Source organism: Numenius arquata, chromosome 12 (genome assembly GCF_964106895.1).
Source record: "Numenius arquata chromosome 12, bNumArq3.hap1.1, whole genome shotgun sequence".
NCBI lineage: Eukaryota > Metazoa > Chordata > Aves > Charadriiformes > Scolopacidae > Numenius > Numenius arquata.
Window position 1 is genome coordinate 14,178,678 of NC_133587.1, and position 26,865 is coordinate 14,205,542.

The 26,865-nt window shown below is 60.3% G+C and overlaps 1 protein-coding gene across 1 annotated transcript; it reads left to right on the forward strand.

The window, feature by feature from the left end:
- Nucleotides 1-26,865, forward strand: MTCL2 (microtubule crosslinking factor 2). Its single transcript, XM_074157191.1, has 16 exons — nt 1-741; nt 9,845-10,069; nt 12,431-12,589; nt 15,254-15,316; nt 18,185-19,417; nt 20,426-20,545; nt 20,730-20,855; nt 20,989-21,219; nt 21,376-21,483; nt 21,775-21,942; nt 23,018-23,269; nt 23,367-23,438; nt 23,811-23,881; nt 24,136-25,585; nt 25,681-25,822; nt 26,837-26,865. The coding sequence occupies exons 1-16, from the start codon at nt 1-3 to the stop codon at nt 26,863-26,865; spliced, it is 5,190 nt and encodes a 1,729-aa protein (XP_074013292.1).

Below are 26,865 nucleotides of genomic sequence, written 5' to 3' on the forward strand. Positions count from 1 at the left end.
ATGGAGGCCGCGCCGGCGGAGCAGGGCCCCCCCGCACCGCCGCCGCCGCCGCCACCACCGCCACCACCGCCGCTGCCGGAGAAGAAGAAGAAGCCACAGCGGGCGCCGTCGCCCGCCCGCCCCAAGGAGGTGCCGGGCTGGTCGCTGGCCAAGAGCCGGCGCGGCGGCGGCGGGGGGCACCCGGGCGCGGCCCCGCGGCTGGCGGCGGGCGGCGCGCACCCGCGGCGGGCGGGGGGCGGCAAGGAGGGGCGGCCGGAGAAGCGGACGGCGGCGGCGGCGGCCCGGGCCGGCGGCAAGGGGCCGGCGGGGCGCGGAGCGGCGAGGGCGAAGGGGCGTTGTCGGGGAGCAGAGACGGCGGCCAGCGGGGCGAGGCGGCCGGGACCGGGACCGGGACCCGGACCGACAGCGGTCCCCGGGTCGGTGCCGGGGACCAGCCTGACCGACAGCAGCTCGGAGGTGTCGGACTGCAGCGCCTCGGAGGAGGCGAAGCTGCTCTCGCTGGAGCTGGGGCTCAGCGGCAGCGATGGCGAGTCGCCCGGCAGCGCCCCGCCGCCGCCGCCCTCGGCCGGCGAGGCCTCGCCGTTGCCCGAGGAGCCCTCGGCCGCTTCCGTGGCCAGCAGCCGCCTGCAGCTCAGCACCTCCCTCGCCTTCTCCGACCTCACCGAGGAGCTGCTGGACGGCGGCACCGACGGGCTGCTACGGGAGCTGGAGGACCTGCGCTCCGAGAACGACTATCTCAAGGTGGGCACGGCAGCATGGCGTGGCATCCCAGGGCACGGCTCGGTGGGGCACCCCATCCCTGGGCAGTGGCGTGGCACAGCGTGGCATGCCAGGGCATGGGTTAGAAAGGCTCAGCGTCCCTGGCCATAGTGTGATTCAACATCCCTGGGCATGGTATGGCACCACATGGCGTCTGAGGGCATGGCTCAGTGTGGCATAGCATCCCTGGCTGTAGCATGGCATGGTGTGGCATCCCAGGGCAAGGGTCAGCATGGCTTGCCATCCCCGGGTACAACATAGCATCCCAGGGCATGGGTCAGCATGGCTTAGCATGCCTGGGCATAGCTCAGCATGGCACGGCATCCCTGGGCAATAGCATGACACAGTGTGGCATCCCAGGGCATGGCATGACGTGGCATCCCTGGGTGTAGCATGGCTCAGTGTCACTGAGCATGGAGTGGCATACCACCCGGGGCATGGCTCAGCATGGCACAGCATCCCTGGGCACAGAGTGGCATCCCAGGGCACGGCTCAGCATGGCACAGCATCCCTGGGAATGTCATGGCATGGCACAGCATCCCTGGGCACGGAGTGGCATCCCAGGGCTTGCTCAGCATGGCAGAGCATCCCTGGGCATGGCTGGGCATAGGGCACAGCATTGCTGAGCCCTGGCATGGCATGGCATCACTGACCTTAACCTGGCCTGGCTCAGTTGGGCAGCACAGGTGGGTGCAGGGCTCGGCATGGCTCAGCCCAGCATGGTGTCACCGGACATGGCCTGGCACATCGCTGGGCTCAGCTCTGTGCAGCGTGGCACAGCTGGGGATGGCCTGGCGTGCTATGGCTGGGCTTGGCTCAGCTCAGCAGAGTGTGGCGTGGCTGGCTGCAGGGCATGGCTTGCTGAAGCCTGGCATGGGCATAGGGCAAAAGCTTAGCTTGGCACAGCATGGCACAGCTGGCCATGGTCCAGCGTGGTGTGGCACGGCTGGGCTCTGCTCGGCTCAGCATGGCATGGCAGACTTTGGCACAGGGCATGTATTAACACAATGTAGGCTAGCTTTGCCTGGCATGACCTGCCCTGGCATGGCATAGCTGGGCACAGCTTGGCTCAGCACAGCATGGCCAAACCTGGCATGGTTACGCTCAGCACAGCCTGGGCTGGCACAGCTCAGCATGGCACAGTTTGGCTCAGCCCGGTTTGGCATCCCAGAGCGCAGCATGGCACAGCGTGGCCCCGTACAGTTGGGCACAACTCAGCCTGGCACAGGGTGGGATGCTCAGCCTGGCACAGGGTGGGATGCTCCCCGCTGCCCTCCCCGCCTGCCAGACCCTGGGGAGATTTTCCAGCTCGCTTCTTTCCACTGGTTCCCGTTGTCCCTGGGGCTTTTTTCCAGGCGTGCAGTGTGGCTGCCTGGTTCACGGGCGCATGGTGAAGCTGGGGCAGACGTTCTGTGTGGGTACAGGGGCCTGGGGCTGTTCTACCTCCAGTCACACATTGACCTCATGCACCTTGGCACACGCTGCCTGCTGTGGGGTGGGCACAAACACCCACTGGGTACCATGTCCAGGTGGGGCTGCAGGCATTTTGTGCCCTCTGCTCTTCTTCAGGGTGGAGCTGTGGATGAGGTGCTTGGGCAATCACCTGCTGGGGGGCTCAGGGGTAGGTGCCACGTCTCGCTGGCTGCTCCTCGGATGTCACAGGTTGGAAATCAGGCCAGCTCTCAAACGCTGGTGCCAAAGTTTGTAAATGCATTGGGATTATCGGGAGCTAGGCATTGGGTGACGCGCTTTGAAGATGCTCAATCAGGCCCTTTGTCCATTAGCAAAGCCCTGGTTCACAGCTGGTGTCCCAACTCCTGCCAGAATTAGCAGCAAGAGCTTAAGGGCTTTGATTTACTGAGAGTTGGAAAAATACAGATGAGGCCTCTCCAGTTCCCAAGAACGTGCATGCAAACGCTGCCGTGCCTGTGGACTGCACGATTGCTTCCTCCGTTTCCACGTGATCTTCTTCCTGGCAAGCTGCAGGCCTGTAGGGTGCGAGTATTTTACCTGCCATGAGGGCTGGCAACTCAAATCCCCCAGCCAGGAGTGGTGGGGAAAGCAGCGAGATGCTGGGGAGGTGTACCCAGGAGCACCATGGGGATGCTGGTGGCCTCCTCCCTTCTTGGCCGTGGCATCTCTTATGTGCACTCGTGCCAGTGTGGGGGTCCCTCTGCGTACACCTCCCTGATGTGTGCATCCTGCTTATAACCATGCTTTGATGTCATAGCTCCCACCTCCTGGAACTTGAGCAGGAGACCAAGGTGGTACCCTGGCTCCAGCTGAGCAGGAGCCTCAGCCAGATGCACGCACACCTTGTGCTCCAAAAAAAAAAAAAAAAAAAAAAGGAATTTTTACCTGTTTTTTCCAGCAAGGGGCGGAAAAATATGCTGGGCTGCAACAGGGTGCTGGCGTGTGCCCTCTGTGCTAAAAATTCATGGATTTGGGGCCTTATGGCAAAAATAAAACCTTAACCCAAGGAATAAATGTCACCTGCCTTGCTGAGCAGCCTGCAGGGACCCTGCAGAGGTGGCTGCTGGCCTCGGCAGCTCCCCTTCCCCGCGGGTAGGGATGAATCACACTTATCAGAGGTGACTTATTTCCTAGGACTCACCCAAATTGCTACAAATGAATGTTTTTTTAATGTATTCATTGGAGCCAGGTAAAACCTGGTGTGTTTTTAAAGAGAAATGAGGATTTTTGGGGGTGGGAGGGTTTTGGCACGGGGCAGGCGTGCGTGGTACTACTACGCCCGTGTGATGCACGCCGGGTTTCGGAGCTTCCCAGCAGAGCGCATCGCAGCCCTCTGTAGCCGTGCCAGCTCACGTTGCTTCTTTCCTCGCCTGCTACAATAAAATCTACCTTATTTAAGCACATTTCACCCATTTCTCTTTGCAACCCAGATTTTTGCAATGCTCTACCTTCCTTTCTTCTGCTCTGGGCACAGCATAATGGTGTCTCCTCTTGCCTCGGGTGCATGCACCTGCCGTGACCCCTTTGTAAATAGGTTATTTCAAGCGTTTCCCCCCAAAAAAGGGCTGTTTCTCGTGCCCGGGTTGGCAGCCCAGGGAGGGAGGAGGTGTCTCAGGGGTCCTTGCCCTGTCTGGCTGTTGCTGAGCCGTGCGATGGAGAGCAGCTCCCGGCCCTGCTCAGTGGGCTGGAAAATGTGAGATGCGATACGGCAGCAGCTGCGGAGGGACAGGCAGACAAAGAGTGGGCACGGGAGAGGGTTTGGAGTGAGGAGGGGGGGATGCCTGGTCTCCTCTCCGCGGGAAAGGGGCTTCGGCAAAAGCCACGTAGCGCTGGTAGCACAGCCCTGCCTCCCCCCTCCTGCTGCCTGCCCTGCGTCACCCTGCGTCCCTCAGGGTTTGAGTGCATTTCCTAGCTCTGTTGAGAAATACGTAGGGTGGGTGGGTGCCTCTTTTCCCCCCGAGGCAGGCAGGGACTGGTGCACGCCACCAGCTGAGAGCATCCTGCAGAGGCACCCAGGGCTGTATGGGGAACCTGGAGGTTGCATTTGGGCAGCCTTTTTTGGCATCGGGTCCCAGCTCTGCTGTTGCTCAAATCCTGCCCAGCCACAGCGACAAGGACCGTGCACAGGGGTCCCGGTAATGGGGCGCAGGGCTCTGACGTGTGTCACCCCACCAGCAGCCACCCTGGAAGGAGCTTTGCAGCCTCTTGCCCTTTTTGGATGCTGCAGGCCGTGGGTTGGGCTTCAGAGAGCCCCCAGCTGTTTGCCTGGTAATTTATGGGGGCAGGTGTAAAGCTGAGAAATGTTGATTTTTTCCCTGGCCGATGTGCTGTGCTCGCTGCCGAGTGGGAACTGGTGTCCCGGCCAGGGGCAGGGCTGAGCTCCAGCGTGACACGGAAGGAAGGATGGCTGATGTTTACTGTCGGAGGTGGGCTAGAGCTGCTGTTAATGCACCTAAAGAAATGCCTGTGTGTCACACATGGGTGTCCCTTACCCATTCTTCAACGCATCACACCCCAGCATGAACTGCATTTTCTGGGATCCCTTCGCTAGCAGGGGACATGCCTGGGCACCCCAGGCAATTCCTTATAGAAATCCCCTCTGATTTTATTTTTTCCCCTAGCAAATTCTAGCATAATTGCCTCTTCTGGCTGGTGGGGGCTCAGAGTTAATTGAAAGCTGCCGCTTTTGTCCTGTAATCTCGGAGGAAGCGGTGCTTGTTGCTCCTGGATGTTAATCCCCATCTTTGCACGGGGGATGGCAGGCTCTCCCCCCGGAGCTGCCAGCGCAGCCCCCGAGCTCCGCACAAAGGTGTCGATGCAAAACATCCGGGCAGCTTCCACCCTTTCTCCTCCTTTGCGTCTCGCCCCGGGGTTTGGGGGTGCGGGTGGAGGGTGGGGGATGCAGGCAGGGCTGTGCTCCCCTGTCCCCCACGGGCAGGCGGCTGCTGCTTGGCTGCGCCCCAAAGCCCGGGGCTGCCAAAGCCACGGGCGTATGTGCTGTCAGCAGCACGACAGCCAGCCATGTCGTTATTTGCATGATCCTGTTTTGTATCCATTGCTGCTCTCTGCTTCTCGAAGATAGCGGATCCCGCTGAGGAGCTGTGAGCGTGGCGCAGCGCGTCCCCTGGTCTGCTCTGAGCTTGCTGCATTCTTGCAGGCACCTAAGCCAGCATGTAACCCCCCCTGGGGCAGGAGATTCCAGGGTTTAACTCTTCTGCTGCAACCCACGATGGGTCTGATCTGCATTTTGAGGTGTTCTCTGCAGTCTCTACTGGTCTCCCTACTGCCATGCCACCGTTCTGGGCCATCACTCTAATGCTCAGCCCCTTCTGGGTCTTGTCCTTCCTGGAGGAGCTGATGTTCTGCAAGTGGGGGACATGGCTGTTATCTTCTGTTCTGAAAATGCATGCTTTTTTTTCCAGGCAGTTTGTACCCTGCCTTGTTGCTTCTTAGTTTCCTTAATGATCTCCCCAGGGAGAGACAGTTTCTCCAAGGATTGCTTAGAGAAGGTTGAAGGTGTGTGTTGTCTCTTGGGTTCCTCCATGGAGTGTAATCTGTCTCCTGCAAACACAAGAGGGGTGATTGCTTCTGGCCACCATCATCTCTTGGGCATTGAAACAAGTCTCCCTGGACTGCAGATCCCCCGCATCTTTTCCAAGACAGGTGACTTCTGGCCTAAAAAAAACATGTAACCTTTGGTGCTGTGGAGATGGGGTGAGCATGGATGCAGTGGTGGATAATCGTGGAGGATGAAGGGGATGAGCTGCCCATGGGTTCTGGGAGGCTGTGACTCTGCATAGAGGTGGCCACTTTTTCATTTATGGGATGAGTGGCAGAGCCTGGCAGCCCCCACAGGCAGTTGTGTTGGAAAGAAGTCATTTATCTCAGCACGAGAAGGACATGGACCCATTGGAGCGGGTCCAGAGGAGGGTCATGAAGATGATCAGAGAGGTGAAGCAGTTCTGCTATGAGGACAGGCTGAGAGAGTTGGGGGTGTTCAGCCTGGAGAAGAGAAGGCTCCGGGGAGACCTTAGAGCCCCTTCCACTCCCTAAAGGGGCTCCAGGAAAGCTGGGGAAGGACTCGTGATCATGGAGGGGAGCCACAGGACAAGGGGGAAGGGTTTGACACTGAAAGAGGGGAGATTTAGATGAGATCTCGGGAAGAAATTCTTTGCTGTGAGGGTGGTAGGACCCTGGCCCAGGTTGTCCAGAGAAGCTGTAAATGCCTCTTCCCTGGAGGGGTTCAAGGCCAGGTTGGAGGGGGCTTTGATCAACCTGGTCTGGTGGGAGGTGTCCCTGCCTGGGGCAGGGGGGTTGGATCTGGATAATCTTTAAGTTCCCTTCCACCCCAAAGCATTCTGTGATCCCTACCTCAGTGTTGCCCACTTCGTCTCCACACTTCATTTAGCGTCGCTTATGGTGCTTCATGCTCACAACACCCTCCCTGAATTCGAGATGTTTCTAGGGGGTTCCTCCCCGCCCCTGGCTCTGCTCTCGCCTTTATCCAAATGGATTTTTTGCTTTGATTTTTGCGAAGTTGGGCATCAACTCCGGAAAATGTGTAGACGCAAAGTGTCTGGGCTCCCCTATTCAAGAGGGATAGGGAACTACTGGAAAGAGTCTGGCGAAGAGCAACGAGGATGATTCAAGGATTGGAGCATCTCCCTTATGAAGAAAGGCTGAGAGAGCTGGGACTCTTTAGCCTGGAGAGGAGAAGGCTGAGGGGAGACATCAATGCTTATAAGTATCTAGAGGGTGGGCTGAAGGAGGAGGGAGCCAGACTCTTTTCAGTGGTTGCCAGAGAGAGGATGAGGGGCAACGGGCACAAGTTGGAACACTTTGAGGTTCCACTCAAATATGAGAAAAAACTTCTTCACAGTGAGGGTGACAGAGCCCTGGAACAGGCTGCCCAGGGAAGTTGTGGAGTCCCCTTCTTTGGAGATTTTCAAGACCTGCCTGGATGCAATCCTGAGTAACATGCTCTGACATGCTCTGGGCAATCCTGCTTCGGCAGGGGAGTTGGACTAGATGATCCTTATGGAAGGATCCTAATCCTTCCAACTCTAAAAATTCAGTGAAATTCAGTGAAATTCAGCGTGAGGCTCAGTGGCTGTCACGGAACCCCGAAGGCGTAAGGGGACCTCGGTGTACCCCATTGTGCCGCCTTCAGGAGCCGCAGGGCTCTTCTGCCCTCGGCAGCCCGGTCACAGAGAGGATCAGCTTTGCCATCCTAAGCTCTCTTCCAGTTTGCTGGCACTTTTTTGCTCTCCGATCCTAATCCAGTTATTATGGCTTAGTGACAGGACTTGCCCCTGAGGGGCGAGCTCGGCGCGGGCTGTGCCCGGGTTTATCGGCGTTGCAGGGTGCAGGCAAATTCCTGTGGCCGCTTTCCCACCCACTCCCCCCCGCCAGTGCCAGCCCTTCTGCCAGCCCCCCCAGCCCCAGTTCCCATGGGAGCACCCCGTGATGGAGCAGCTCAGGGCTGTGCCACCAGGCTTTGCCCCGGCAGCGGCTCGTGCTGGACACAGCCTCCTCCTAAAGTGCTGGTTGCTACAACCCGGGGTGTAAACAAGCGGGAGCTCCCAGCACGGCCAGCCCAGGCTTCCTTCCAGCAAATGGAAGGTTGGGTTGGGTTTTTTCCAAGGTCTCTGCTCCCTGCCCTGCCTGGGGAAGCCGCATGGCGAACGGGAGCCGGTGCGGTCAGCACTGCAGCGGGACGCGGGCAGCCCCCCAGTCCCTCTGCAGTCGTATTCAAGCCACGATTCGCCTGATTTTGGTGGCGAAAGGTTGTTTTCCACCACCCCGTCGCAGGGTGCCTGCTTGCCTGCTCCCCTGCGATGCATAATGCCTTTTCCCCCATGGCAGCTCCTGAGGAATGGATCCCATAAACCAGCTCCCTGGACTGGTTTGGCTTATGGGGTTTTTGCTGGTGTCCCCGGGGTGGTGGCACTGCCGTGTGGGGTGGGCAGTGTTGGCAGTGGGTTTCCATGGGGGGTGTCACCCTGGGGTGCATCGCAGGCACGTGCAGTTCATCCCTGGGGGTTTCATGCCTGATGCCCCTCCATGGGATGGTCTCTGGCTGTCCCTGGAGCAGCCTGGCTGGGTGTCCCTGTGACACCCCACTGCCCATGTCAGTGCCTCAGGGCTGTTTCTGCCCTGCTGTTGTTCTGGAGACCCCCCAGCAAGAAGCTGAGTGGCAGAGGGTGGCAGGATGCTGGTGGCCACGGTGCCAGCGGGCTCTGGCAGCCTGGGCCAGGAGATAATCCGGGATTGTCTAATTGACGTTCCTTATTTATCACGTAGTGTTTAAAGCCAACAGTGAGCGACTGTGACTTGTCCCCGCAGCTGCCACCCCCCTCCCCGGGCTCTGCTTCGCTTTTCGGGGGAATTCTTGCAGCTGGGGCTTTGTCTGGGCTGGGCGAGCACGGCAGCAGCGAGGGTGCCAGCGCCTGGCAGAGCCGGCGCGATGCTGCTCTCTCGGGCTGTAGGACACTGTCACGGGCGGTGTGGGGAGCAGCAGGGTCCTGTCCCCTTTTGCTGGGGTGAATCAGGGCTGTGCGTCCCTGCTGCCTGTGCTGGATCCTTGTCTTGTCCCTTCCCCGGCCATGCCGCGGTGGGAGGTGGCAGTGTGAGCCCCTCGCCTCTCAAGTGGCAGTTGCATTTGGCAGCGATAGGACATGCTTAGTGGCAGGGTTTTTTGGCAGGAAAGCAGATGCTCAATCCCTTCCCAGGTGCAGGCTGGGTCCACTGGGTGTTGTCGAGGAGGAGAACAGCTGGAGCGATGGCTGGAGCATTTTCTTGGAGGATTTGGGTTGAGACCATGTTCACAGGGATGTGAAAACAGCTTTGAGCAGCCCATGTGGGTCCCCAGGGACCAGAGGGGACAGTCCTTGAGCATCCCCGGTGTCCAATAGCCCTGCACTGGATGGGGAGGTGGCATTGGGGCTGTGGCTGTTACAGGGGGTCCTGCAGCAGTCGTGTGCTGCGGACCTGGAGGAGGCTTTGGGTCAGTGCTGGTGCCAGAAGGATGTCACCCCTGGCCCTGCTGTGACAGCAACATTGCAGGAGAGGGCTGGGAGAGGTTCACGATGAGACTGGGAAGGGGTGGAAGGGGGACCCAGCCTGGTGATTGCTGCTTGGTGGCAAAACAAGGGGCAAACTCTGGTTCCTGACACTGATGGCATCTTGCTTGTGTCCCCACATTGCCTCCCCTGTCCTCGCCTGCCATCTCCTCCTTCCCTCGCCTGCCTCCCTGACACATCTTTTCCAAAGACGACCTACATTTTTCTTGCCGTGGCTGCCGCCTGTGCTGCTCCTGCAGCTCCTCTCCCTCCCCCACCTTCCTCTTTCTTTTACCACAAATATTTACAGGCGCCCGTGTTGGCTGTGTGTCCCACCCCCGTGGGTTGGCTCGCCTGTGGGTGATGGTGCCCAGCTGGCTCCAAGCCCTTTTCCTGCAAGGATGGGGCTTGATCTGAGGGGTAGAAGGTGTGTGAAAACAACTCGTGGGATGGAGGATGACAGGGGAGCCGTGGTGGGGAAGTGTCCCAGGGGGAAAAGAGGGGAGACCAAGCTGTGGGGTCTGTCCCTTCTAACGTGCATCTCCCTGCAGGATGAGATCGAGGAGCTGCGTGCTGAGATGCTGGAGATGAGGGACGTCTACATGGAGGAGGATGTCTACCAGCTGCAGGAGCTCCGGCAGCAGCTGGACCAGGCCAGCAAGACCTGCCGCATCCTGCAGTACCGGCTGCGTAAGGCCGAGCGCCGTAGCCTGCGCGTGGCACAGACCGGCCAGGTGGACGGCGAGCTCATCCACAGCCTTGAGCAGGACGTCAAGGTGAGCCTAGGAGGGTGACATCCCCATCTGGGCAGTCCCCAGGTTCCCCAAAGTGGTTTTTGGTGAGATGTGGACATAGAATAGTTTGCATTGGGAACGACCTTTAAAGGTCATCTAGTCCACCCCCCCTTCAATGAGCAGGGACATCTTCAACTAGATCAGGTTGTTCAGAGCCCCGTCCAACCTGAACTTGAATGGTTCCAGGAATGGGGCATCCACCACCTCTCTGAGCAACCTGCGTCAGTGTTTCACCACCCCTATCGCAAAAAATTTCTTCCTTATATCTTGTCTAAATCTTCCCCATTTTAGTTTAAAGCTATTACGCCTTGTGCTATCACAACAGGCTCTGCTAAAAAGTCCCTCCCCAGCTTTCCTGGAGCCTCTAGCCTAGGGACTGGAAGGGGCTCTAAGGTCTCCCCGGAGCCTTCTCTTCTCCAGGTTGAACCCCCCCAACTCTCTCAGCCTGTCCTCACAGCAGAGAGGCTCCAGTCCTCGGAGCATGTTTGTGGCCTCCTCTGGACCTGTTCCAACAGCTCCATGTCCTTCTGATGTTGGTGGCCCCAGAGCTGGAGGCAGCACTGCAGGGGATCTCCCCAGAGCAGGGCAGAGGGGCAGAATCCCCCCCCTCACCCTGCTGGCCATGCTACTGCGGATGCAGCCTGGGATGCGGGGGGCTTTCTGGGCTGCAGGCACACATTGCCAGGGCATGTTGAGCTTTTCATCCAGCAGTATCCCCAATTCCTTCTTGGCAGGGCTGCTCTCAATCCTTTGTCTCAGTCCCCAGCCTGTATTGATACCGGGTGGCAAGGGATGCTGAGATGCAGGCAGCTCTGCAGGACTGTGCCATTTATGGGGGGGCAGCCCCTTAATGGGGACATTATGATTTTCCACTGGCGGTGGTGGTATGAGAAGTGGGGAGCAATGCTTTTGGATCACGGGTGGTCTCTTCATGGGGGTATTTCTTAGGGTCTAGAGGGTGGAGAGGACCAGCGTTGCCTAAGGATGGGGTTCTTGCAGTGCCATGTGTGAGGTTCATCCTGTGCGTGCAGGAGCCCAGCCTGGCTGTGTGCCCCGGGGTCGAGCCCCCTTATCCTGCACTGATGGGGACAGGACGGGGCCACCACCATGGCCTGGAGAGGCAGGAGCGTGCAGGGAGAGAGTGGGGGGAACAGGACCCTGGGGACCTGGGAGCTGCTCGTTTTGGCCATCTGGGAGACCTTGCAGAGCCCCGGGCGTTGTGGCAGACAGGCTGGGGCAGGGACAAGGGGATTTCTTTGGGGTGACATTGCCTCACCGTCGCCAGCCGCTGGCCCTTGAGGAGCCGCCGGTGCCAGTGAGTGTTTGCTGAGGGCTCTTGCCTGCACGGCTGCTGCCAGGAGAGAGGTGCGGTGGCAGCTGGAGACGGCTTGGGGCGTACGGGCAACAGCTCAAGGGTAATTTACTTTTTTGAGCAGAAAACAGCCTGTCCCAGAGCCAAAACATCCAACAAGTGTGGGGCTGCGAACCTACCTTGGGCTGCCCATCCCTGCTGGGGACCCGATCCCCTCCCCAAACCACCCAGCAGCCCCCTGCTTGGGGTTCTGCTGCCAAAAACATCCCCCTCCAGCTTCTTTCCTTTTGGGAAAGAAAGCACAGCCCATTCTTGGGGGGAGCGAGAGCCTGACCCCATGGCCTGAGCCCCCCCAGCCCCTCAGCAGGGCTTACTGCTGCCTCCCTAGCGCTGGCACCCCAGGCTGGGCAGGGGACATGGGGGACTGGGGACAATTTTTCCTTTCCTACAGATGCAGGAGCGAACGCTTCATGCTGTTTAGCTCCCTTTATGCCGGGGGCTGCTCCCTTGCAGTGATCTGGAGAGGGGGGCTCTGGGAACATGCCGGGGATGGATGGAGGCACCCGTCACCCCGGGGGCAGCTGCTGTTTTTTTTTCCGTAACGTGATGCAGCAGCTCGCCTTTCTCCCAACCGGCACAGCTGCTGCCCGCAGTGAGAGCCTGCCTGCTCTGGTGCTGCCTGCCGGCTTTTCCAGCCTTTTGGGGGTTTTTCCAGCCTCGCAGTACGGGGAAAAAAGTACAAAAAGGCAATGAGAATCCTGCAGCATCGTATTAGGGCTGGAGAAGGCAGGGTTTCATCAGGGGATGGGGATGCAGGGCAGCCTTGTGGCTGGTGAAGGAGGAACAGTGGTCACAGCACGTGATTGAGGGGACATACAGGGGCCTGGATGTCACCAAGCACAGCATCTGCTCCAAAGGGTCTCAGTAACAGCCTGATGATCTCTGCATAAGGACTGTACGTGCCCTGGCACCGCGGTCCCAGCTCCGTGCACACTGCACCCAGCTTGATGACAGCTCCACTGTGTCCCCAGGTGGCCAAGGACGTCTCTGTGCGGCTCCACAATGAGCTGGAGGTGGTGGAGAAGAAGAGGATCAGGCTGGAGGAGGAGAACGAGGACCTGCGCAAGCGGCTCATCGAGACGGAGCTGGCCAAGCAGGTGGTGCAGAATGAGATGGACAAGCTCCGAGAGGTGAGGGGGACACGGGGACGCGTCCCCAAGGCTCTGGCTGTAGCAGGTGTCCCGGCCTTGCAGTGCGGGATCCCCCATCTCTGCTCGCATCATTGAAACCCAAACCGTGCTGCAGATGCTCATGAAACCCGAGCAGTGCTTTCCCTCAGCGAGGCGTGCTTCATCCCACCCTGCGGGCACCGGGTGGCTCTACCCAGTCCCGGGGGGGAGGTACGGGACTTACCCCCTGCACTAGAGCCACTTTATGTGTCCTCGGCCATTTGCTCAGCCTTGGGCCGTGCCCCAACTCCCACCAGCCAAAGCTCTGTACGATGTGTGGAGTCCGCCGTGTCCCTGGCGCAGTGCCCGGTGCTGGCCGTATCCTCACCACAGGCTGCTGGTTCAAACTGTGCCGAGCCAGGGGTCTGCATGGCAGCAGTGTCCCAGCGGTGTCCCAGTGGTGCTGTGGAGCCAGGTGGGGTTCACAGTCCCGTCTGTATCCTGGGAAGCCGTGTACCACGCTGGTACCCATCCACACAGCTCCAGGGCACTCTGTGTCCTGGGATCAGCTCCTGGCCAGGAGTGGTGTCATCCTTGGTGACAGGAAAGGCATCCCAGTGACAGCATGGGCTTGTGATCCGCCGCAGCACTTGTAACCCACTTCCCTACTGCCCGGGATGCCTTTGGTCCCCAGGGAGCCTCTGGAGGCATCGCTGGCAGAGCCATCAGGGCAGCGCGTGGGAGGAGATGTGCTGTGGGAGAGCTCGGGCTGATCCCATCGAGGACAGGAACATGGCACAGGGATGGCTCTCTCTGTCCCCAGCCGTGCTTCCTTGAGTGGCAGGGCAGGGAGCCAGCACACGGCTTGCCATCCCCAGGACCGGCTCCGGATAATGCCAGGGCCAGCTCCTGGCGAGCCACAGGACCTGGCCGTGGTCGCAGCCATCCCCTCCGCAGCCACCTTCTCGTAGGGTGGCACGGAGCAGCGTCACCCCAGACGGGGTGTCTTGTCCCTCCACTGCGCAGCCTCCGCTAACAGCCGTGAAATGTGTTTTCCCTGCAGCCGGGGAGTGCAGGCTGAATAACAAATGGCAGCAGCGGGAGGACTCTGGCGCTTGAAAAACAAGCAGAGAAAACGGTTGTGTGGCCAGCGTGCAGGGGGAGCTGAGCACCAGCCGCTGCCCTGCCCTGGCAAAAGAGCGTAGGACAGAATGCGGCCCCTCTCTGCAGCTGCAGGAGCCCAAAGGGGACCCTGACGCTGGCAGGAGACCTGGCACAGCTTGGAGCACACTCCCCTGAAACTCTGGATGGCATGTCCCCCGGCTAGCAAGGGCATTGGGGTTACTCACTGATTGCAGAGCGCTAATTAGACAAACTGAGGGAGTTAACAGCCCTTCTCCACCTCCTCCCTGCTGCTGGAGGGCGCATGGCGTGGCAGAGCTTGTTAGCAGCTGAGCAACGTGGAGCGGAGGCTGTGCAGGGCTGGGCTCACCCCTCAGGGCTGATTATTTCTCCCTTCCAAGAGGTTTCTCCCATAATTGGATAATTGTCAGGATGGGCAGATCATCCCCAAAGGCGCGTGTGTTTGTCCCTCTGGCTCTACCCCTCTGCCAGCATCTCCTGGGGGGCAGGAGAAAAGTGGGACCGCTCTGGGTACCCCGTGCCAAGCCTGTCACATCGAGCTCAGCTGTGAAGGGACTCTTAGGGCACAGCCACCCCAGGGGATGCACCCAAGGTGGAGCAGTGAGAGCCCACCTCTGACCTGGGGGGCTGTGCTGGGGGCTGCTCGGGGCCTGGCGATGCCCTTTGCCGGCCCCGGTCCCCAGCAGGGTGGGGGCAAGGGATGCCGACGTGGCACAGCCAGCCCCCGGGAGAGGCTCTGCAGCAGCGGCAGCAGCTCCAGCGATGGTCGTGGCCTTAATAGGAAAGCCTGGAGCCCGGCACCTTGGCACAGGCAGCAGCTTACATTTCACAGCTGCTTTCTTTGGCTGCTGGGCCTCAGCGCCAGCTTGGAAATAGGTCTAGGATGGCCGCATGGATCGGCTGGTGCTCATGGGGGGCTGCATAGATATTTTTGAGGGTTTTTCCCCAGGTCCTCTCCCCACATTACTGGCCCTGCTCAGGGAACCTGCTTTTCCCTGCCTTCTCCCTAATTGCTCTGTGTTGCCTTCCCATCTCCCAGCTGTCCTCACTACCCTGGAGATGGTCCCTTGTGTCCCCAGAGCCCCCAAGGACAGAGTCAGCTTCATCCTGCTGAGGAGCCCTCCCCATGGCTGAGTGACCGGGACATGTCCCTTGTCTGGGGAGGAGGTGATGGGGAACGTCATCCTCTGCTGCTCCCACAGCGGGATGCCCGGAGAGCTGTCCCTTGGCTTGGGGGTTGGATTCCCTGCTCCATCCAGCCCTGAGGGGACCTGACTCAGCCTCTCCATGGCTCATTTCCTGCTCACTCCTGCTCTCTCACTGCTCGCTTGCCCGCAGGGCGAAATTCTGGCCAAACCTCACGATATGATGCTTGCCAGTCCAGCTCCCCCAAAGCAAAGGGTCTCAGCCTGCTGGGGCTCTGGGGTTTTCCTGGGGTTCACAGGAGAAGTCAGTGTTGATGTCCATCCATGGAGTGTCTGTCTGTCCGTGGCAGGGTGCCTTGACATCCTTGTGGGTGACAGCTCTATCCTCTCTCTGCAGAATTCCCTGAAGAAACGGGGGTCTCGCTCCATAGGGAAGACTGAGAAGAAACCATCGGTGCAGGTATCGGTGCAGGCGCGTCTGGGGCATGCCACGGTGGCCCACTGGCACCCAGGTCATGGTGCCAGCCGGAGACTACGCCTGGCCCAGCAGTAAATCTGGGCATGGCAGTGCCATCCCCTCTCTTGCAGGGCTTTCCTGCCTCTCAGAGACCCTGCATAAGGGAGGGATTGATCTGCTGGGCCATCCTCATTGTCCTCAGCCGCTTCCTTGTCTCATTTATCAATGGAGCATCAGTGGCCAGCGGGTGGCTTTAACCCTTTCAGGGTGTCGGGACTGCAGTACGGAGCTGAAAGACTTTGGCTTTTACATTGCAAAGCTGCTTCTGCTCTTGGGTTGTGGCTGTTGCAGCTCGGGTCCCTCCTGCCTGGGCCAGCAGCTGTGCTCAAGGGTGGGCCTGGAGCCCCCATGGGGTTTGGGGGAGCTGAGGGGGTCCCCGTGGGGAAGGGCTGGAGGCCGAGCTGTCCCTGCCCCATGCCAGGAGCTGGGATTTGCTGGTGGCAGCAGGATTTCAGCTGTCACTTGCTGTTGGGCTGAGCTGCTGTGACTCGCTAATGCTGTTACTGGGGCTCGGAGGGGCAGAGCTGCTGTTGCAGGAATAGAAATGCAAGTGTTTTAATACTGGAAAAATCCTCTTTCAAAGGCAAAAGACCTGAAAGGTTTATTCTGGGGGAGTAGATCTGCTCCCCCAAAGCCAGGGCGGGGAGGGAGACCCTGTAAATCCACTCTTGGCACACGCTGCTGAGACCATCTCATGGTGGGGACACCAGGCACCCTGAGGGTTTCTGGGTGACCCGTGTCATTGCTGGCACAGCCCACTCTGTGCAGCTGCAGGGTGGGGATCCCCAGGCCCTCAAAGACTTTGCCCTTTGGTTTTTTATTTATCATCTTCCTTTAAATCTATCCTTGAGAGCACTTTCAGGCCAACTGATGGTCCCCCTGTTTCCCCAAAGAGCAGACCGTGGCTGTGCCCCGGGCCGAGGGGGCTGTCTGGACCCCCTCCATCACCCCCTTTCCCGAGGCTGAAATACAGCCCCTCCTCTGCCTCCTCCTGGGGCAGGAAATAAACCCCAGCCCTGGGCTGCAGTAATTCACTCCCCTGTGCTTCCCACACCCCCGCAGAGCCGAGACCCCTCAGCCTGGGGACATGGGACTGGATGCGGTCCCAGCTCTGTGGTGGGACTGATGCTCCAGGAAGGAGCCAGAGCTGGAAAGCAAACCCTGAGTTTCCTTGGGTGCAAACACCCCTGGATGTGGCCCCCCCTTGATGCTCCCTCTCCTGCGCAGCCATGGCCTGGTGGCTTCATGGGCACAGATGCTCATGACTCATCGGTGGCTTCCTGGGCCCCTTTCCTGCCTGGCTGTGCCGGGCAAGCACGGGGCTCAGTGAAAATGGAGCTGGGGGGGGACAAACTCAATGTTGGGGTCTGTTTTGCACCCAAGGAGCACTCAAGGTGGTTTTGGGGATCTGTGTGTCCCTCCAGCAATGCCAAGGGGCAGAGGGACACGCCAGGCTGCTGCTCTTTTTTTTTTTTTCCTTTTTTTTTCCCCTGGAAAAACAGGAACTGAGGTCATGTCTGCCCCGGCGGGGAGAGCTGCCCGCACTGGCCCTCCCTTAATCTCCACAGCTAATTAGGGGGGAGCACAGTTTTAATGAGCCTTAGTGAGGCTGCATCTCTGTGCATGAGTGCGGAAGAGGAGCAGGGTGGTTCCTGTTGTTGCTGAGGGGCGTCTGGGGAATAAAACGGCACCCAAAACTGATGGAATTGCTCCCATCATCATCCCTGGCCTTGATACGAGCAGCCCGGGAAGTCAGAATAAATGGGTGCTGTGGGGTTTGGGGGGTGTGAGTGTGAGCATGGCTGGGGGGTCAGGAGCACCCAAAGAAGGTGACAGCTTGCTTCTCCCAGCCAAGGAAAGAGGGAAGGGGATGTGTTCAGCCAGGCAGAGGGCTACCAGGGCCAGCAACCACCCGGCCAAAGGGCTCAGCCACCTCCAGCACCCGCGTGGAGTGCCACGGGGTGAGGGTCACAGCCCAGCAGGTCCCCTCCTGGCAGTCACCGTGCCGGAGCTCGGAGTACTCAAGTGACCCCACGGCACAGGAAGCCGTAAGCTGGACATCAGGAAATCCTGGTCCTCAGTCCAAAAAGCTTTCCAAAGCAGAGAAACGGTCTGTCTGGGCAAATAGCCGAGATCCTCACTGCTAAATTAAAAAAAAAACACAAACCAAACACATGGAGAAACGGTCCCAGGAAACAAGGGGGCTTGGGAAGGGACCAACAAGCTGATGTGCAGGGGGGTCTCCCTGGGTTTTCTGTCCCCTGGCAAGGTGGTGGCAGCAAGGCCAAGTGCTGGTGAGGGCTGAGACTTCGGGAGGTTTCCAGCCGAAACTGCTGCTTCTCTGCCCCGTGATGGAGCATTTGGGGCTGAGCGGGAGGAGCAGAGCCCCGGGGCAGTGGGGGTTACAGCTGCAGCAGCGCCAGTTGCTTCAGGGCTTGCCAGCTTTCAGGAGGAAACCTTGGTGGAGGCTTTTATTTTGCTCTGCTGACTCTGACAGCTTTCCCTCCCCCTCCTCCCCCGGGTGAGTCGGGCTGTGGCAGGGCTGGACTCGGTCCCTGTGTCCCCAGTGGTGGGTTGATGCCCTTCCTGTGGCTGGAGCCATGGGTCTCCTCGCCCAGGCGTCCTGCCTGATGTCCAGGCTCTCCCTGAAAGCCTTTGGGGTGGATCTCAAAGACTTTTTCCCCTCCATGAACAGGGGCTGCAGCTTCCCTGGGATCACTGGGGTGGGAGGGTGGCATGCCCCCAGGGCTTGCTGAAAGCCACCATGGCCACTGGGAGGGCTTTTCTAATGCCCGCTCTCTTGGTCCCCAGGAAGACAGTGCCGACCTGAAGTGCCAGCTGCATTTTGCCAAGGAGGAGTCAGCCCTGATGTGCAAGAAGCTGACTAAGCTGGCCAAGGAGAATGATGGCATGAAGGAGGAGCTGGTGAAATACAGGTCCCTGTATGGGGACCTCGACAGCTCCCTCTCCGTGGAGGAGCTGGCTGACTCGCCCCATTCCCGGGAGGCTGAGTTGAAGGTCCACCTCAAGCTGGTGGAGGAGGAAGCCAACATCCTCAGCCGGAGGATAGTGGAGCTGGAGGTGGAAAACCGTGGGCTGCGGGCGGAGATGGATGACATGAAGGGCCAGGGGGACAGAGAGCTGCCGGGACAGGACATACGGTTCCTGGCGGGTGTCTCGGGCTGCGGGGACGCAGGTGACACAGTGGCAGAGCTGCGCCGGCACCTGCAGTTCGTGGAGGAGGAGGCCGACCTGCTGAGGCGCTCACTGCTGGAGCTGGAGGACCAGAACAAGCTCCTCCTGAACGAGCTGAGCAAGTACAAGTCGGACCACGAGCTGGATGTGACGCTGTCAGAGGACAGCTGCTCGGTGATCAGCGAGCCCTCGCAGGAGGAGCTGGCCACGGCCAAGGTGCAGATCAGTGAGCTGAGCGGCAAGGTGAAGAAGCTGCAGTACGAGAACCGGGTGCTGCTCTCCAACCTCCAGCGCTGCGACCTGGCCTCCTGCCAGACCACCCGGCCCATGCTGGAGACCGACGCCGAGGCTGGCGACTCGGCACAGTGTGTCCCCACCGCCGGCTGGAGGGACGGGATGGGCAGCGGCGAAGCCGACGGGCAGGACAGGTTGCCTGGTGGTGGGAAAGTGCCCGATGGTCCCGCCAAGCTCCTCAAGGCCAAGGACCTGGAGACCTTGCTGGGCATCCGGGACCAGGCAGCGCTCGTCAGCAAAGCGATTGACGTCTTGATTTCGGATGCCAATGGCTTCACCTCTGGGCTGAAGGCTTGCTTGGACAACGAGTGCACGGGGGGGCTGCTGGGCGAGGCAGTGGGTAGCGGTGGCGAGAGCCCCAGCGATGCCAAGCTGATGAACGTGCTCCTCATGCGGCTGGGCGTGCTCCAGCAGGACCTGGGCTGCTTCGCGAGGAAGGTGGACCACCTCACCAGCGGCCTCAAGGAGCACACGGACTCTTTCCCCTTCTCTGGCCCTGGCAGCCACGACACCACCAAAGAGGGTCTGCAGAAGGAGCACGCCTCCGACTTCCAGGTATGGGCTTTTTCCCATGTCCCCCACAGCAGCCGCCGCTTTATTTGCCGCCCCGTTTCCTCCCGCTTTAACAGAGCAAACCCCCGATCCCCAGCGTAACCTCCCTCCTGCCTCTCCAGAGCAAAACCCAGACTAACACCTCGCTGCATGCCAGGGGCACCGGGGACAAGGTAGGACTCTGCTCCAACAGAGTGTGCCCAGGGCAGGAAGTGGTGGCATCATGGTGCATCCCGGTATGGGCTGGTCGTGCCAAGGATGCCCTGCCCATGGCCGGGGGCTCTTGGGTGCGATCCCACCTTAGCAGGGGCCGACGTTTCAGCTGCTCTTCCCCCAGCTCAGCCCCACATCCCCAGCTCGGAAGCTCTTTGCTTACTGGAGATGAGCTGGGTGGGAGGAGAACAGCCTGCAGCCCCCTGAAAGCAGCCCAAATTGTGGGGACCCCCCCGGCTGTGAGAAGCCTCAGCCCCCAGTGGTACCCAGGCAGGGTAATTTGGAGGGCAAAGGCTCCAGGGCAAATCCGCATCTGATGGGGACACCTTCGGAGCAGTGGAGAGCAGCTCGTGCCCTGCCGTCCCCCTCCTCTCCGGGGGGCCCATCTCATGCTGGGGGCCAGGGATGTCAGTGGTGGTTGGGGTGGCGGGCACAAGCCCCTTTCTGGAGCACACTCGCTTGTTCAGAGTCCTATTTTTCTGCATGTGGTCCCACCAGCCCCAGGTCCCGGTCTCCCCCAGTCACTGCATGGCACCGTAACTGGTGTTTGCACATTTTTTCCCTCTTTCTCTCTTTTTTCCCCTTTCCCCAAACAATCCAGGCCACGTGTCTCCTCATCCTGTGTTTCCTTTTGGTTTCCGCATTGTCTCCCGCCATGGTGATGAAGCTCCTTCTCCTCCTCATCCTTTTTGTTGTCTTGTAGTTCTTTACTGTTTCGGAGACCCATTGTTTTGTTTTCTGGCTTTTTTTTCTTCCCGCTCTTTTGGTTTGTTCTCATTAACTTGCCCACGCATGCAGCAGCCTGATTTTAGGGACGCCGACCCTTTCCGCATCCCCCACGCCAAGGACACGGACCCCGCGCATCCCCGGAGCTACAAAACCTGCCGGCCTGAGGAGAACGACTCCTACGCCACCGAGGTAAGACACGGGCAGGGAGCCGTGTCCCCTCATCCAGCAGGCTTGGGGATAGGGCTGCAGGGACGAGGCTGTCCCCCTTGAGAGCTGGGGACAAGGGAAGCTGCAGAGCCCCATTGGGGAGGGACACGGGGAGGTGCGACCAGATCCAGCCCACCATCTCCAATCCCTCCTTGGGCCATTGCAGATGAAGGAGCTGCAGCTGGTGCTGTCGGAGGCCAATGAGAGCCTGCGGGGACTGCAGGAGCAGCTCTCGCAGGAGAGGCAGCTGAGGAAGGATGAGGTGGACAACTTCTCGCAGAAGATCTGCCAGGTAAGCAGGCAGCAGCCCCGATCCCTGGAAGACAGGTATCTCCACACGTCACCAGGCTCAGCCCAGACCCTGGGGTGAGGCGCCTCACCACAGCTGCCACCTCCCATCTCAGAGCCCATGTGTCTCTCCACAGCTGAAGGAGGACCACCAGAAGGCTCTGCTGCGGCGGGAGTTTGAGCTGCAGAGCCTGAACCTGCAGAGGAGGCTGGAGCAGAAGTTCTGGAGCCAGGAGAAGAACCTGCTGGTGCAGGAGTCGCAGCAGTTCAGGCAGAGCTTCCTCCTGCTCTTCATGAAGCTCAAGTGGTTCCTCAAGCGCTGGCGCCAGGGCAAGATGGTGCACAGTGAGGGCGAGGACTTTTTGGAGGTACTGGGGGCTGAGGGTCTCTCACCTTGGCTGCTGTGGAGAGGCATGATGCTGTCGGGCATCCCCAGGGCTGTGCTTGCCACCCAGGGCTGCTTGGGTGTCCCCCATCCTGGGCCATGGGTCCCTTCATCACCCCAGCCATGGTGTCTTCTGCAGGTGAACAGCATGAAGGAGCTGTACTTGCTGCTGGAGGAGGAGGAGCTGGCCCCACAGCAGCAGGCGGACAACAAGACATGCAGCGGGGACACCTGGACCCCCAATACGGTGAGCGGGGTCCCCATGAGCCCAGGGGGTGGGTGGGGATTCTTTGGGACAACAAGATCAGCCCCCACTGCGGTTGCATGGCACGGGGTGGATGCTTCTCCCAGGTTGTAGGGCTGGGAGGGGATGCTCCCCGCTGGCATGGCACCCCCAGGGGCGGTCCCCTGCCCTGGTGGCACCCTCTGTCCCTCACCCAGGGGGTGGGCATGCAGAGAGGGCAGCTCCCGTGGTGTCCCACCCCATTTGTTCCCTTCTGGTGTGGGGCCCCTCTGCTCACCCCTGGTCTCCTGGCAGCCCAACGAGTGCATCAAGACGCTGGCGGACATGAAGGTGACCCTGAAGGAGCTGTGCACGGAGCTGCGGGAGGAGCGGCGCGGTGCCAGCGAGCTGCAGCAGCAGTTCACCAAGGCCAAGGCTGCCTGGGAGATGGAGCGTGCCGAGCTCAAGTGCCACATTGCCCAGGTGGGAGCCCTGGGCACCCTGTGGGGTGGGGGAGCTCCCCCCCTTGCCTGGTGGGGATGTGGGGGCTGCCTGCGCTGCGTGCCAAGTGCTGGCTGTTGGGCAGGGCTGGGAGGCAGGGTGGCACTGTGGGAATCTCAATTAGCAGCCGCTCCGGCAGGCGAGTTTCTATAGCAACGGGGCTGGCACGAAAATGTGACTGTGGAGCAGCAGAGGATGCTCTTTATTCCTCCGCTGGGTTTGTCTGGGGTGGGCAGGATGGTACCAGGGCTCAGTGTCCCTCCCCAGGACAGGCATCTGGGAGCGGCGTCACAGCCCTCCTCTCCTCCTCCCTGGGGTCACAGCGTGGGTAGGGGCTCAGCATCCCCTGTGGATGCTGCAAGAGGGATGTATGGCTGCAGCAAGGGCAGAAGGTGGAGGGAGGGGAACCTCAGCGCTGGGGGAAGCTCCTGCCCGTAGAACCTGTCCCATCAGTCCCCCAGCCCTGCCCTCACAGCCATGAGGGTTTTCTGCTCCCTCGCCCCGTGCTGGCAGCAGCCCATGGCCGTACATCAGCTCCACTCCCCGGGGTGGGTGCCAGCACCTTCCAGGCAGGATTTCTCTGGGCAGAGCTCAGTGGTGGTTCCTGATTCCCCTCTCTCCACCCCAGAAAGAGAGCAGAGCTGCTGCAGTGGCAGCACCCCAGTTCCAGGTGCCTTCCTGACCACCAGCGGCAGCAGCATCCTCGGCTGTGCTGCCAGGAGATGCTGCCCCTCGCCCGGAGCAAGGGTCCAGCAGGCAGGGATGCAGGCAGAGCACAGCCCAGCAGGCAGGACATTCAGCCCACGTCCCACTGGGTGACCGTCTGCTGGGCCATCTGGCATGATGTGGCTACAAGCCAGGGCTCGCTGCAGCTCAGTGGTGGCCATGGGCGAGCTGTCCTGTGTGACACAGCCTTGGGGACACAGTCATTGCCCCACCTGGGCAGCATGGAACCTACACTGGGAACTGGGAAATCCATGGCCTTGCCTCTTTGTGGGGATGTCCAGCACCACGCTGGAGTCATGGGTCCCCTACAGCCACCAACATGTCCCCACAGCTGGAGTCGAAGGCAGGCAAAGGGATCGCGGAGCGTGCGCTGCCGGACTGGAAGGTGGCATTGAAGAGGGAGCGTGAGGAGCACCAGCATCTCCTGGCCGAGTCCTACAGCGCCGTCATGGACCTCACCAAGCAGCTGCAGATCAGCGAGAAGAACTGGAACCAGGAGAAGGTGGAGCTGCTGGCCCGCTTCAAGGAGGAGCAGCAGCAGGCAGAGCAGCAAGCGAAGGACCTGCAGAACAAAATCAACCAGGTATGTTGTCCCCCCATCGGCAACGTGTCCTCCAGCCTCTGCCGCTTGCCCAGAGGGGCACATGTTGCACACCTTGAGTGATGGGCGTGTTCTCCAGTTGCAGAAAGGAACCAACCCATGGGCATTGAAGCACTCTGAAATGGAGAAGCATGGCAGCAACTGGAAAGAGGTGGGCAAGAGAAGGCGGAGGGCTCTCGAGGTGCTCATTGGGCTCAGGTCTATGCTAAGGGGTAAATGGGAGGTTGTGTGAACCCCCGATAACACCCCCTTGAAATGAGGTTGCAAGGGGGAGCACCAGGGGCTGGGGAGAAGGAGGGGGTGGAGAGTGTGGCTGAGCCCCAAGGGCTTCAGTGAGGTTATAAAAAGTTGATTTAAAATAGAAGTGGGTACAAGGAGCCTTGTGTCACCCTGGGAATGGGATGGGTGCATGGGGGAAGGTGGTAGTGCTGGGGAGGAACAGGGTGTACCCCTTGCTCCAGCCCATCTGTGTAATTTGGTCCTGTGCTTGCTGACACCAGAGCTTTCTTCTGTGTCCTCCCAGGCTCTCAATGAAAAAATCACAGACAAAGAGACAATCTCTGAAACAGAAGCCAAGGGAACCAACCTCAAGAGGTGAGTGTGCTCATGCCTTCGTGGTCCCCCAGGTATGGAGGGGACTGCATGGGGCTGTCCCTGGGCTTGGTAGCCCTGGCAGCTTGAAGGAGATGCAGCCATGGTGCAGGGTTGTCCTGGAGGCCAAGGGCTCCCACGAGGAGCAGGACTGGGTGCCCAGGAGGGTCTTGTTAAGCTAGGAGTGGGATGCCTCCAACTGCCCCTCAACCTGTTGCCCTGTCCCCTTGTGAGGCCCATCTTCTCTTCTCCCACAGGACCAAGTCCGTTTCTTCTATGTCAGAGTTCGAAAGCTTGCTCGACTGTTCTCCCTACCTCCCTGGAAAGACTACGCCAGGGCTGGGCGACCATTCCCGGGGCAAAAAGGCATCCACGGCCGCCCAGCTGTTGCCCAACGGGATCCGGGACAGTGCTGGCCTTCCTCCCTCAAACTGTACATATGTGAATATTGAGCAACCTGCCCCCGACAGCCTGGCCAAGGAGAAGCTGGGCATCTCCTCGTGGGACTACTCACGGGCAAGCAGCCTCTCCGGGCACGATCAAGCCCAGAAGCAAATGCAGAGGAGCTACACAGCGCCCGACAAGACGGGGATCCGCATCTACTACAGCCCACCGGTGGTGCGGCGGCTGGAGGCGCCTCTGGTGCACAACAAGGAGGGGAAGATCATGATCGAACCCGGCTTCTTGTTCACTATGGCCAAGCCGAAGGAGCCAGAGGAGTCAGCCAGTGCCGAGAGCACCTACAGTCAGTGGCTGTGCAACTTCTCCAAGCAGCAGCGGGAGCTGCTGGATGGTAGCACGGTGGAGAGCACGGTGTCGCCAGTGCCCCGCTTCCCCTCGTCACTGCACGACCTGGAGATCTCCGGCAACATGAGCGATGACATGAAGGAGATCACCAACTGTGTGCGGCAGGCCATCCGCTCCAGCTCGCTGGAGAGGAAGGTGAAAAGCACCTCCAGCCAAACGGTGGGGCTGGCCCACGTGGGGACGCAGACCATCCAGACGGTGAGCGTGGGCCTGCAAACTGATCTGCCGCGCAGCAGCGGCGTGCATGGCAAGAGCTGGTCCCCCCGTAGCTCCTCCCTTGTGTCTGTGCGCAGCAAGCAGATCTCCTCCTCCCTGGATAAGGTCCACTCCAGGATCGAGAGGCCATGCTGCTCCCCAAAATATGGCTCTCCGAAGCTCCAGAGGAGGTCTTCCTCCAAGCTGGATGCCTCCAAGGACAGGAGCCTCTGGAACCTGCACCAGAGCAAGCAGAATGGCTCTGCCTGGGCCCGCTCCACCACCACCCGTGACAGCCCTGTCCTCAGCAACATCAACGATGGCTTGTCCAGCTTGTTCAGTGTGGTGGAGCATGCGGGCAGCACCGAGTCCATCTGGAAGCCAGGCTGCCCTGAAGGCAGCCGGGCCAAGCCCGAAGCACCCAAGTATGGCCTCGTGCAGGAGTTCTTCAGGAATGTCTGCGGGCGGGCGCAGAGCCCCACTGCCCCCCCAGAGAAGAAGGAGGCCACTGGGGAGGAGGGCAGCAAGAGAGCTGAGCACCCCAGCCTGGCCACCCACCACCCAGCTGAAAACATCTCCCGTGTCTTGAACAAGAAAGTCCTCAAGCAGAGCAGCTGCGAGGACCCCAAGCCCTTGTCCCCCGGCCAGGGGAGTAAGGATGCAGCCCTGCGGGACCCCGACCTCCTCTCGGCCATTGCCAGCGAGGTAATGAGGCAGGGTCCCCTCCGGGCTGTCCCACTGTGGCGGGGGATGAGGTGCCCGACCCCTCTAACCCCCCTGTGCCCTGTCTATCTTTGCAGGACACGGCGTGTGACTGCAGCTCGCAGTCCCTCACCTCCTGCTTCGCCCGGCCATCCCGCTCCACCGTCCGCCATTCCCCCTCCAAGTGCAAACTGCACCCCGCGGACCCCCCCAGGGCAGAGGAGAAGCCGGGGGCCTCGAGTGAGTGAGGACGGGGGGCCGGGGGACGCAGCGTGCCTGCTACCCACTCTCCTTCTGGCAGAGCGCCCGCGCTGACGCCCCGCGGGGGCCCCTCTCGGAGGCGGCGCGGGCGCATCTGCTCCTAACCGTCCCCTCACCCCTCGGGGACGCTTACGAAGCAGATGTGGAGCCATTGGTGTGGCAGCCCCAGGGTGCGTGGGGACATCCCGCCGGGGTGGCCGCTTTCCCTCCCTCAGAACCGCTGCCGGCACTGGGGGGGTCCTCACCGGTTCCCCCAGGAATGTCAGCTAGGACCCCCTGAGAAGGGGACAGCAGCCGGGGGGTGGCTGCTCGTGTAGATAGGGCAGGGCTGGGGCCAAGCGGGGCAGGGATGCCGTGTGGATGCGATGGATGGAGGCGTGATGCCGTGTTGCCCCCCCCCACCAGCAGAGGGTGCTGGCTCCGTCACCCATGGCCACTGCCAGCGCTGCCCGCCCTGTCCCAGCTCTAGTGCATCCCTGCCAGCCCCGATTGCGGCACGGTTGCATCAGCCACAGGGTCCATGCATGCTTCCCTGGGCAGGAAGGAGGCGGGGAGGGTCCCTGCGGTCACCCAGGCTGGGCTGGGCGTGGGGACCCTCCCTGGCCACCCTTCTGCTCTGGAAGGGGGGGCTGCTGAGGTCCTACACAGCTGGGAAGGGTCCGGGCGGTCCTCCCTGGCTCCTCCAGCTGCAGAGAGGGGGTGGCTGGTTGCAGAGCGTGGGGCGAGACAGCGTGTGCGTGCGTGTGTGTGTGTGTGCACACTCATGGACACGTGTATCTCCTGCCACCAGCCTGGTGGTGCCCCCCCTGCCCCGGCTCACACCCACCTCCCTGCCTGGGGCCAGCTTGTAGTTATTTGCTCCTCCAAGTGCTGAATATACATCTTTTTCTTTTTCTTTCTTTTTTTTTTTTGTCCTTTTTTCTTTCTTTTTTTCTTTTTTTTTTTTTTTTTCTCCCCTTTCCTCCACTTTTGGCTCTGCCCAACTCCGGACAGCCTGCAATGTAAAACCAAGTGCATTTTAA

Bases quoted from the DNA above. Each gene is read 5' to 3' on its own strand.
- MTCL2 (XM_074157191.1), top strand. From the start codon at position 1: ATGGAGGCCGCGCCGGCGGAGCAGGGCCCCCCCGCACCGCCGCCGCCG. The intron at 10,070-12,430 runs GTGAGCCTAGGA...CTGTGTCCCCAG, and splicing joins GCCTTGAGCAGGACGTCAAG to GTGGCCAAGGACGTCTCTGT. The intron at 20,856-20,988 runs GTAAGCAGGCAG...GTCTCTCCACAG, and splicing joins TCTCGCAGAAGATCTGCCAG to CTGAAGGAGGACCACCAGAA.